This window comes from Argiope bruennichi, chromosome 6 (assembly GCF_947563725.1).
Source record: "Argiope bruennichi chromosome 6, qqArgBrue1.1, whole genome shotgun sequence".
In the NCBI taxonomy this organism is placed as follows: Eukaryota; Metazoa; Arthropoda; class Arachnida; order Araneae; family Araneidae; genus Argiope; species Argiope bruennichi.
Genome location: NC_079156.1, coordinates 127099656 through 127112022, shown reverse-complemented (window position 1 = coordinate 127112022; position 12367 = coordinate 127099656). Strand labels below are relative to the sequence as shown.

The 12367-nt window shown below is 30.1% G+C and overlaps 1 protein-coding gene across 1 annotated transcript; it reads left to right on the top strand.

The window, feature by feature from the left end:
* The first annotated feature begins 8039 nt into the window (after positions 1-8039).
* On the top strand, positions 8040-9119 carry LOC129972014 (zinc finger protein 33B-like). Its single transcript, XM_056085994.1, has one exon. The coding sequence runs from the start codon at positions 8040-8042 to the stop codon at positions 9117-9119; it is 1080 nt and encodes a 359-aa protein (XP_055941969.1).
* Positions 9120-12367: the final 3248 nt, after the last annotated feature.

The window sequence follows — 12367 nt, the reverse complement described above, 5'->3', positions numbered from 1 at the left end:
CTTTTTATCTTTATTCAAAGACCAAGATTTGCTATCTTCAAGAGACATTTTGCATTCGTCATCAGTTGTTGCATAGATCTGGTCTGATACATCTGATCCTCTTTGATTTTCAATGTCAGTACCACTTGATCCGGAAAATGTGGTTTCAAAATCATTCATAAGATATTTAGACCTTTCATTTTCGTTTGGTAAATTACCTGAACTGTCATTCAAAGTTAAAGGAAATTTGGCATAGTTGTATTTTGAATTCCTTTCATTTGATTCGTTAGGCTGCCGTAATGAGTTTTCATAGTCTTCGATCATATAAATGTAACAAGGGTGATTATCGTTGTATGTCACCATTCTGCGACAATACGGACACAAGTAAGGAGCCATTAATTTTTCTGTTTAATAGAAATTCTGACCATTTAAAAATTCATAATAAATAGTTTATAATGAGAAAAGTAATCAAGATTTCAGTTTCTTTCAGGGGTTTAATGCAATTGGGATTGCAGCTGAGTAAGTTATTCTGGGGAAACAGCTACGATTTAAATGATAGAATCGATGAAAAATTCTAATTGATTCGTTTCATAAATAACATACTAGAGCCTTTTTTCCGAAATTCTAGAATTGTATTCGATTGTAATAAACGGTATTCGAAAACAAAACCGTGTTTTCTGCATAAAATGGAAAAGAATAAAGTTCCTCCAATTTATATAAAAATGTTTTCTCTGCTTTTATTTAATTGCAATTTCAACAAACAATTTTTTTAAGTGCAATTAGGCTCTTTCAAATTTCTTTAAAAATATGACACGAAATTATCAAATTCCAAATATCTATTCCTGGCATCCAAAATCATTTTACAAAAGCGGGATTGGTCTTTTCGAAATCTTCATGCATATTCTATATTGAAGGTTGTGATTGTGGAGTAGAGTAAACCTCAGATACTTTGCACTTCATTGGGGAATAAAAGTTACGAAATATTGAATTTTTGCGTTTATTTGTCACTTTTACTGGATCTTTCTAAGGAATATGCATTTTGGATGTTTTTTTGTAATATAAATTTAACAAAGAATTATAGTTTCACTTATAAATCGCATATACAATTTCATTTATTAAGTCTTTGCCTTAATGAGTTATTACACCTTTATGCATGCAGAAGTAGAAACCGACAGACTATCAAATATTTGACAAGTTTGATTCAAAATTTCCTAAGACTCTTTATTTAATATGCCATAATCATTGCATCACATTTTATATGCCTTTCGTTTTGTTTTTAGTATTCATCGAGATCATGTGTGCTCGAATAACAAGACAGGCAGACTTCCTGTTAATGGATGTCGTTCAAAATTTGTTAGGAATGAACAGCTTTGGTCTATGTCAATAAATAATAAATTTGGTATCCTGTTGTAAAAAAAAATCCTGTGTCGATATTATGGCTCAAATTTATCAATTGAAATTGAGTGAATATATTGTATAATTTATTTCTGTTTAACATTATTGTGCATCGCTTAACTATTATTATATTGTACCTTCTCTGTATAACTATAATTGTTTTGTATCTTTTATTAACCATTTTAAATAAAGTATAATTATTTTTGTGATGTACCTTTTGTGTAACTATTAATGTTGTATTGTTAGGGTTTTGTTTCTATTGCTGTTATGTTTGTATAACAATTTCTAGAAGCACCTGTGGCATTTTATATTGATGTGGGTTGGGGGCTGTTGTTCTACTTGGGACATTAAATGCATTTTTCTAAAGGTTTTTGAAATTTAGGTCGGTTTCTGATTTTCGATATCGACAAGTGTCACTTGTGTCTTTCTGATAGGTGGGGTTATTTTGTGCCGACACCATCAAGTTTGGCCTTTAATTTAGTCGCGCCTCGTTTCACTTATTTAAACCAAATTTCATCTGTTTAGTTTAAGGCTTTTCTAATTTATCTCGCTCAGAGACTGTTAGATATAATTCCAAACAGATGCTTTTTAAACTTGTTGAGATCTAAAACATGGAAATATATGTAAAATTCGAATTTTTGTCTATTGTATACATTGTTCCCAGAAAAACAACGTTGAACCGTTCAAAATTTTGAAAATCCATGAAGATAATTTAAGCTATTGGATTATGTAACAGAAAAGGGAATTTAATTTTTAATGCTACAAATGCTTTATGGAAATATTCAATTTGTAAACAAGAGCTGCAATTTATTTAGATGCCAAAATTTAATCTTCCCAAACATTTACCACACTGTCAGTTTAATTCCATTTATAAACATGTTAAAATATGCTATCAACAAATGCGATAAATATGCTAAAGATATTCATTCCTAAAATATTGCATACATTCCCGAATGGGATGAGGAAAATGCTGTGGGTTGTTTTTGAACTTTCTTTTAAGTTTTTATGTATATATTCCAAAAACCATGAAATAGGAAATTACTATAGAATTTCCTACATTGACATCTATTATTAAAATTGACCGAAAATAATGTAAAAAATAAGACGTACTCACCAAATTTGTATGCATAACATAAAAGTAATTTACAAAAACAATCATAACATATCATACGTGTATTACGAAACGATATTTTATAGTTATGACAAAATGGCACTTTTAATAAAATTCATCATTAAAAAAAATTTCGATTATCCGTTCGATGCAAGTTTTTCTTTGTTACATAAATACAAATATTTTTTCATTAATTAAACTCAAGAGATGTAAAGTATTTTTTCACACTCATGCAAAAAAAGAGATATCTCTCCGTTATTTCTATTTAAACCGACTTTTACTTTCCATAAATAATTTTATAAAAATAAAAGAGGCATGCAAAGCAATGAAGTATTACAAGAGCACCGAACTGATGACCTTTATGAAGCCGATTTCAGCAAGAAATGAGAAAAGATGAGGATAAGAGGGATCAACCAATAATTCATGCAAATGAAGATGGGAATCTCCAAGCCATTTGCTTCTATGATTTTTAAAACTCTCACACTCTTTTAAAATATGCTGTATAGTAACATATGCATCGCATTTATACCAAACTAGGGCTGATTCCGAAATAAATAAATATTGTTGAGTAAAATACACATGTCCAATACATAGCAATTACTAATTTTACATTAGTTATCCTGTTAATTTAACATAGTTGAAAATAAACGATGGAGAGTTGAATAAAATTTAGCTTATTACTTGTTTTTTCATCTCAGATTTCCTGCCAAATGCTACTAATTTAGGCTTTTCAAATACTCTCAACATCTGGAACCGGAACATATGGTCAGATTATTTTTATTGGCGACCTTAGCAACTTTATCTGCTTCCTCGATTCCAACAATTCCGATGTCTCCTGGGATCCAGCAAATTAAAATATCACAAGTTTGGTGCAAGAGTTTTAAATATAACTTACATACTTCATGTACATATGGATGGCTAAATTTTTGAGGACCTCTAAGCAAATATGTGGATATATATACACTACCAATTTTTCATAATATATACTGATTTTGTTTTAATTTTTTAAAAAAAAATGCATAAATTTCAGAGGTAAAATTGTATTTTTTTTTTTTCATTTAACTGTACAATTTTTCAGCTTTTGTGAAATTATTAAAAAAACTGAAACATCTGAAATTCTTCTAACAATGTCGATAATAATAAAATAGCTGCAGATAAAAAAAGGGTTAAGTTTCTTGTTTCGGTAACTTTCGAAGTTTCTTGTTTGGTTAAGTTTCTTGTTTCGGTGAGAAAATGGTGAAGTAGCAGACTATCCTTGAAAACTGGGCTGTGTTCTGTTGTTAAAAGTGCAAACTGGAAGATGAGATATCAACAAGGAGTAGCAGTACTCAAAAACCTATGAGAAGAACAGGAATTATCATTTCGAATTATTCTGTTTGGAATCTAATATTTACACCCATAAAAGATGCAGCACGGCACCGGTTAATGCCAGTAGAGACAGAAGTAAATTAAATTTCGTTACATGTACGATTGCTCAAATGAAGTGTGATCCAAAACGGTTGCTGAATACCATGTGGATTAATTACTCCTATTTTTCCTAGTATGGTTATCTCAATAAGGCGAAACCGTCGTATTTGGACAACATCAAATTCTCGTAATGCAACTGATCAACCCATTGCATTCTCCTTAGGTGATTGTTTGGTGTGATTTCAATTCATCTTTATGCTTCGAATTTTTTTGAAACACTTTATCCGATATTTGGTGAAAAAATTTATTCGGCCATTGCAGTCGCACTTTTACGCTACCATATGGAGCTGCACTGCATTACTTCTCATCTTCATGCAGGTCGATGCCCTGCCCACTTTGCACATGAAACCGAGATTCCATTATTAATAGAGATTTCCATTAGACACTTTCACTGAACACCGAAAGTTAGTAACATATTTAAAATTATGATTATTTTTAATCAAAAGATTAATATATAATTCAAGAATTATGTGAATATATGTTTGATTTTTACAAAAAAATGAAAAGCTCATTAATTGGAACGATTTGTAAATTCTTAAATTAACTTGTTGTAATTCTGAAAAAAAATATATAATTAAAAATAAATATACATTAGAAAAGGGAAGAATGACTGCTGAACCACCTACATACCGCTATTCGGAAGCGACTGTGACACATTACTAGTGTAAAAGCTACACTGAAGGTTTCCGGGACATTCTATTATCCCGAAACTTTCTAGCTACTGCGGGTAAACATTTTAATGAATGAGCATCCTAAAGACTACTACTATTACATTAAATCTCCAATCAAAGCTCAATATTCCATGTGTAATATTGAGTGCCTATTCTGTGATATTAATATGCCAATATATTCCCAATAATCTGCACTTCTAAATATTTTTTTTTCATTGAAAATTAGTTTAAACTCGATAATTTGCACTCTGTAAAAAGAGTACTTTCCATTTTATTACAAGCAGGACATTTGGGTAAAGTGTTCACACCAAAGCTACATAACTTTTCATGGGAGAAAAATATGCCAGTACGAAAAATTGAGGAAAAAATATCCCTTTTTCTAATGGAAGGATATCGACAATATGTTTGTTTGATGCTTTTCAAGTAATAAAAGCATTTAGTGCAGTTATTTCCTTTTCACTCCTTAAATTATTTCCTAATAATTTCATTTATAATGTGTCAGAAAATATCTTCGTTCCATATCCATTTCACAGCTGCAGAAGTTTGAACGTTTCGAGTTCAATTATATGCTGATTCATTTTCTGATATACCATTATGATCTAGGGTGAAAACAAGCTCTAGAGATTTATTTTTTGTGTGTGTGAGAAAGAGAGAAAAACAATGTTTCCTGTATAAATGCATTTAGTCTAGTTGATTTATTATTAATGTTAAAAAGAGCTCGGAAACCTGACACATTATCTGGGAGCAATTCATCATCATGCATGTCTACTAAAGTTGGGAAATTGTGAGGTATACAGCTATTCTTTCCCTCGTCAAATGCTGTGGAGAGCAGGGATTATCCAAAAAATTTCCTGTTCTGTTATTCTGATAATAGTTGCCAGAATGACCTTTCATTGTACAATTGAATGACTGATAAAATTCAGGTGTCTTTATAAAGTTTATAAAAAATGTTGAATTGTGTAGTAAAATGCCTGATTGATGTTACAAACTAAATATCAGAATATCTATATAATAATTAACAGTGTGTGTGTGTGTGTGTGTGTGTGTGTGTGTGTGTGTGTGTGTGTGTGTGTGTGTGTGTGTGTGTGTGTGTGTGTGTGTGTGTGTGTGTGTGTGTGTGTGTGTGTGTGTGTGTGAGCGAGCATGCGTACGAAATTTGTGTATTTTCATTCTATAACTGCCAAGGATCTTATAGAAAAAAGATTATTATATCTTTTAATATTTTAAAAACTTGTCATTTCACTATAGGAATATAAACTGTTCTGGCAAGTTTTCAAACTTTTAGCAGTTTTTAAAAAAACTCATACTTAAATTTACCGGATCAGGTTTCTAAAATATTTAACCGTTTTTATTGCTTGAATTTGTTACTTTTTTGGAACCTAAAGAATAAGAGTTTAATTTAGTATCTATGCAGTTTACTTGACGAATAGAAAAGTGAAACTACAGCAGTCTGGAAAGTGCAAATCGATTACTGTGACATGATACATACTTTTAATTGCATTATATTGTCATTGGTAATAGGATGATTTAAATAAACAACGAACAGATTTGACAATTAGAAATATTTTGTAAGGATAATCATGAAAATGTAGTGAAGAGTAAGAGATTTAATTGAAATGAAAAACTATTAAAATTTCAAAGAACCCTTTGGTCAACAAAGGTGGTTAATATAACACAAACAAATAATGACACACAAATGTCAGATGCGCGAGATCCATCTCTTTCTTTGATTCTGTGCTCTGATTTATTCTGTTTGGATCCGTTCAAATCCTTACTTACTTAAATGCTTAATATGCTAGAAATCAATCAATTTCTGAATCTTAGAGAAACCTAATTAGCATTCTTAAAAATTAATTTGAGCGTATAATCCGAAAACGCTCGGAGGAGGAAATTTAATTTATTGTTTGGGTTCTTTGGAAGATTTGTTGTCTTGCTCCAAATGACCATACTATATAAGGTACGTGATTGAAAAAAAAATTCCCTTTGGTATCATCAATTTTGATTCCTTTTTTACTTTCTCGTGAATAATTCTATCTCGGTATTTTGAACCATGTTCATATTTCAGTCTAACCTGAGACCTAAAATTGGAATTTTAGAAATATATCTCTCTGGCTCTTCTTTTCATTCGTACAATGATTCGAAAACCCATTTAAATAGAAGAAACGAATCCAGGGTAAGGTCTAGATCAAAGTCTTAAAATTCTTTGTAATTAGAATGAAATCTATTCTTATGAAATGTGTCTGCCTCCCTGGTTGAGTGCTTGTGAACAAACACGACGACCAAAACTTAAAAAACAGATGGATAAATTCTGTTGTACTGTTTTGCCATCCAACTTATCAATTTCTATTACATTTTGAATAAAATCAATGAATTAACCGTCGATTTGTTTGTGCACATATATATGCAAATAAATGCTATCATTCAGAAATGTAACCATTTATATAAAACCATATCTGTTTGGTATGTGTACTCAGACAGACACCAAAAAACATGTTCTGTATCCAATTTTGGTTTCAATCACTTGCAAAACTGCATTACAAATCCATTATCTATCTTCTTATAAAACACTAGGAAATATGTGAAATATGTCTCGAGTGCAATGGAAACAAGATAGCCAAAATCTTTACCAGAATAACAAAATCAGATTTCATTCGAAAACATATCGTATACATTTAAAAATGTGTTATAGAAAAATAATAATTATCATTGTATAATCAGAGAGGAAGACTCGGATCAATAGTAGAATTAAGAATTAAAAAAGTAAAGAAAAGATCATATCAAAGTCTTCTAATCGAAAACTATACCTAGAATTTGATTTCAAGCAGATATAAATATTCGCAACTCATTTCATTTGATAACTAAGATAATTCAAGATTGCTCAGTATCATACATAACAGAAAGGTAATTTTAAATTTGATATGCCGGATATTGCATTAGAATCTTATGCATGTCTTGATTTAAGGTGAGAAAGCTCTAGTTTGTGAAACGAATCAAAACATAATTTGTTAATCGATTAAATCCATTTTAATCATAAAAAATGTACAAATTTTATGACATCAGCGATAATGCCCACATAAATAAATTGTTAGGAACGTTTGAAATCTTGATTACTTCGAATTATCAGCCATTTTCTGTATACGTTTCTGAGGACATAATTTTTTTTAAATTGAATTTTAATACATATGGCTCGATACTTGTGTCAGATTTGTTATAGAATAGTGCCTTATGGTGAGAATCAATCCTGCCTCTTTTATAAGGACAATGACTATATATATACTTTGCCAAAGTTAGAAGAATTAGACAAAATAGATAAAAATAATGATTACGCAAAAGATATAATTAAAGAAAATTTGAATGACATTGATGAAAATCTGCAACCAGAAGTTCGTCAAATTTATAGTGAAAATTCGGCAGTAATGAATACATCGCTAAAAGAAAATATTGATGATGTTTTGTTAGTGTCTGACTCAAGGAGAAAACGGAAATTCAAGGCAACCTCGAATAGGGCACAAATGAGAAATCGGTGTGGTACGTCAATAGTGGACGCTCAGGAGAATAATGAAAATGCATCGATAAACGTTTTGTCGGAAAATTTTGAAAATGCCTGGAATTCTGAGAAAGACTCTCAAAAGGCTTGTACGAAAACAACAGATAACACCGGATCTATCTCTGAGCAAAAAAATGGTGATTCAAATATTTCAAATTTATCCGCTGGAGAAGCTTTTGAAGAATGCCGAATGTCTCTTCAGGACAGCAAATGGCAATCGTTTAATAATGATAAAGATTCGTTTATGGATTCCTTGGACTGTGTTATCAAAAGTAATCTTTCAGTAAAGAAAAATATTACTGGAAGCAAGAATTCTCTTCTTAATTGTGATTTTTCGCAAGGAAACAAGGATCCGAAACATAGTACTATCAAAATTTCAAGGGGACTAAAAACCGAGCATATTTCACCTGAAATGACTTCTGAAGATTCCAATCACATCGACAAAATGGCTGCCAACGAGAAAGAATCAATTTGTTCTATAAAAGATGACATTGAAGTTGCAGGACCTTCTCGAATACGTCCTCTTAAGAAAATGTTCGTTTGCGATATTTGTTCTAAAGAGTTTAAATGGAAACGCAGCCTTCAAGAACATTATCGAATACATACTGGAGAAAGACCCTTCGAGTGCAGAATTTGTAAAACATCATTTGCTCGGAAATCAAGTCTCAAACAACATTATAAAATACACTCTGACGAAAAGGCATTTGTGTGTGATATGTGCGGAAAAGATTTCAATTTCAAACAAAATCTCCAGATACATTATCGGACTCACACGGGTGAAAAACCCTTTGTGTGTAATGTCTGTCAAAAAGCATTTGCTCAGGTCTCTACTCTTCAAACACACATCCGAACACACACTGGGGTAAAACCTTATAAATGCCCAATTTGCGGAATGACATTCGCTCATATAAACAATTGCAACAGACATCTTAGAAAACTGCATGAGTGAAATCAATGAGCAAATTGCAAAAATACTTCTTTTACACTTTTATGAAACTGCTTAACATTCTCTATAGAAAAATAGTTTTTAACTCAATTATTAGAGTTTTATTTTTTAAATTTCTGCATGGCTTCTATATATTTGACGAAGATATTTTTCTGATATCAGATCTACACTTTTTGGTACTTTACTTGATGAAGAATTGACGAACGTTGTGTGCATTTATGCCCCATGTGTTTACTTGTAAATGTATATAATTTATTATTTTTATTTCTGCTTTTTAAATTGGTTCAGTTTTCTCTAATTTTCCATGAGTTTCGATTTTAAATGTTAGAAGAATTATGAATAGGGGAAATATATATTAGGTTTGAAACATTTCATTCAATAATGTTGTATCCAGACGCAACTATTCTGTATTAATCAATCAATATATTATAAAATAAATATCATCCAAAACATTCAATTTGCATCCATATTTTATACATTCATTGAATGACATTTTTACAACATATTCAGCATTAAAGGCTTAAATTAGATCCATCTAATGTAATAAATACATGGACAGCGCAATCGTTTCCTGAAGCATAAAGCGGAACGGTATTTGTTATGAAAATTAAATCCAAAAAACATTTGCAACTCCATTTATAAATTCGTCCAAATGGACAACGAATGTTTTTGTTTATAATTTACTTTTCTAATCCGAATTCTTCTAAAATCAAAATATTTTTAAACAGTAAAAAAATAAAAAAATAAACTCTTTAAAATATTAGAAATAAACAATTTAAGTTTTAAAAAAACATTAAAATTTCAATTTTTAAATGTTTAGCATTCATTAGTGTAGTAAAAATAAATAATCCGTTAAAATACAGTTACACACTAAAAAAGAAATTTTCATTTTCATCCATGAATCTGATATTAAAATGGAATATCAATCTTGAAAATATTATTACAATCGAATTACAATTATTGTCTTGAGGAAAGGTTCATTACTTTTGACTAGTAATGCTTGATGTGATTACTTCTGCTCAGGAATTGCATGGCGGAATCTATGCATTAAGCAAAATTTTAGCAATATTTTGCTATAATAAACTTTCAAAAAATATTACAGCACAAAACTGATTTTTACATCATCATAAAAGGCAGCCTTCTCTTTTTAATGATAACAGCTTTTGTCGCATATTTTACAGAATTTTTAATCAATTCTTAACAAAATTATTTTAATTTTATTTTGAAGCATTATATTTCATTCACAAAATGAAAGTGAAATCGTTTTTATTGTTCGTTCTAATAATTCATTCAAGTTTATTATTCAATTCTTCAAGTTTATTCTTTTTTCATGTGATTTACTTTCATTGTTTTGAAGTGCAATGAACAAAATTAGCTGCTTAATTTAATACTGAATGTAATAATATACGTTGGGTTATGAATATAAATGGATACTAACACAAAATTCCTATAAATACGAGATACAGATAATGCTTTAATAAATTCAAGTGTAATATGATGCGCCCAGCACACAACGAGATTTGGAGGACATGAAAATAACTATTTATTATGTGTATTTTAGTATCGTGTATTTATTTCATTCTTCTTTAATATGTTTAATCCTTTCTAACGACTTCTACAGAACAGATGCATCATTGTCATATTTTCTGGTTTTGGGATCAAGTGGCTATTTCCTGAAATGATACGCAGATTATGAAGAAAAACCCGCGACATCCTTATTGACGACGGGATGCCCGTAATGCTATGCGAGAGGTCTCTTTGGTTAGTTGAATCATGGGATCTTCCGATTCACAACGAATCACTTTCAATCAAACTCACGACTAGTTTATGTCCCATTCTCCTTGAACGAAAAGATTCCAAATTGACTCGCCCCCGTACAGGATACACTTTCTATTCTCACTATGAGCTTCTTGTCGGTAAGAAGTGCAAAAATGTGTTCCACTTCTCATTCGACTTCAGGGTTCATATATTTTAATTGAATGCTTTATTTTAATGTTCATTGTCACCATTTTATTTTCTTTTTTTTTATCCCTTAAACTTGCAGGTTTTGTTGGATGAAAAATACCATCCAAAAAATTTTTAAATCTTTAAAAGCTATATTTTACAAGTGCCTCACACATTTAAAATGTTCACTACGTTTGACTCAGTTTTTAAAACAGCTATGTCAAATGTTTGAGATCGGAACGTATTCTTGGCCCAGTATGAACAAAAATGGTTCTTGCGCGTATTAACCCGGCGACAACTGCTACTCAGCGTCTGTGACGATTAGATGGGCCGTCACATAAAATGAATGGTAAAAATATTTCAATTAAATATTTTGTAAAATATGTTTTAATGGCTTTATCAGTAAAATAATTTCAATATTTTAAACTACTTCTGAAACCATACGCTCTCCGTTTTATTGTTCTAAAACCTTTATTTCTCTTTCTACCTATATGCATTTAATTACTTCGCCAGAAAGATAAGCCATATTTATAAATGGGTTTATTTAAAGTATTTTTTTACTATTACATACATGATTCAAAAAGAAACCGTATCTATAAACAAAAAAAAATTCTCAAAATTTATTAAAAGAATGCCTTATTTTGAAATCAAACAACATGAAAAAATAAGACGAATCATTAAAAATTGAACATTAAAAATGACACATGGAAATCTTAATATAAAATCAATGAAAACGGTTGGAGTTTCACTTCAGCAATGCTTTAAATATTATTGAAAGTAAGTTAAAAATATTCCCTTTAATTTGTTAAATAAGAAAAAATAAAATAATTATAAATTTAAAATTTTTATCATTGACGAAATGTTTCGTTGAGATATGAGAGGAAATAAAAATCATTTTTGGTCTTCGTAAAGTACATCGAAGATGCAAACATTTCACTTGACTTTTGATGAATCAAAATGCTTTTAAATATTTCAAGAAAGATCTTTCTGGATCAATATCTGATCATTCAATCTTTCTGATCATTGAAAAAGGCCATTTGCCAGATTTTGGAGTTTTAGCTAAATAATCTGTTCTTGTAAATGTGAAAGGCATGCACACAGCTTCAGCACTTTCAGATTACACAATTCGATGAAAACAAAACAACTAACAAATTGAAAGTAATGAATTTCTTTCTTTCGCGTAGAATGTCAACTAAGAATTTATTAAAAAGGGAAAATATCACAGAAACATTGGAATCTTTTGCTTAGTATAAAAAATTTATTCAAGCATTTGTCAAATTCATTAAATAATTTTTATAGTACATGAT

What these genes read in the sequence shown, in the direction of transcription:
- LOC129972014 (XM_056085994.1), top strand. Translation starts at nt 8,040, where the DNA reads ATGAATACATCGCTAAAAGAAAATATTGATGATGTTTTGTTAGTGTCT.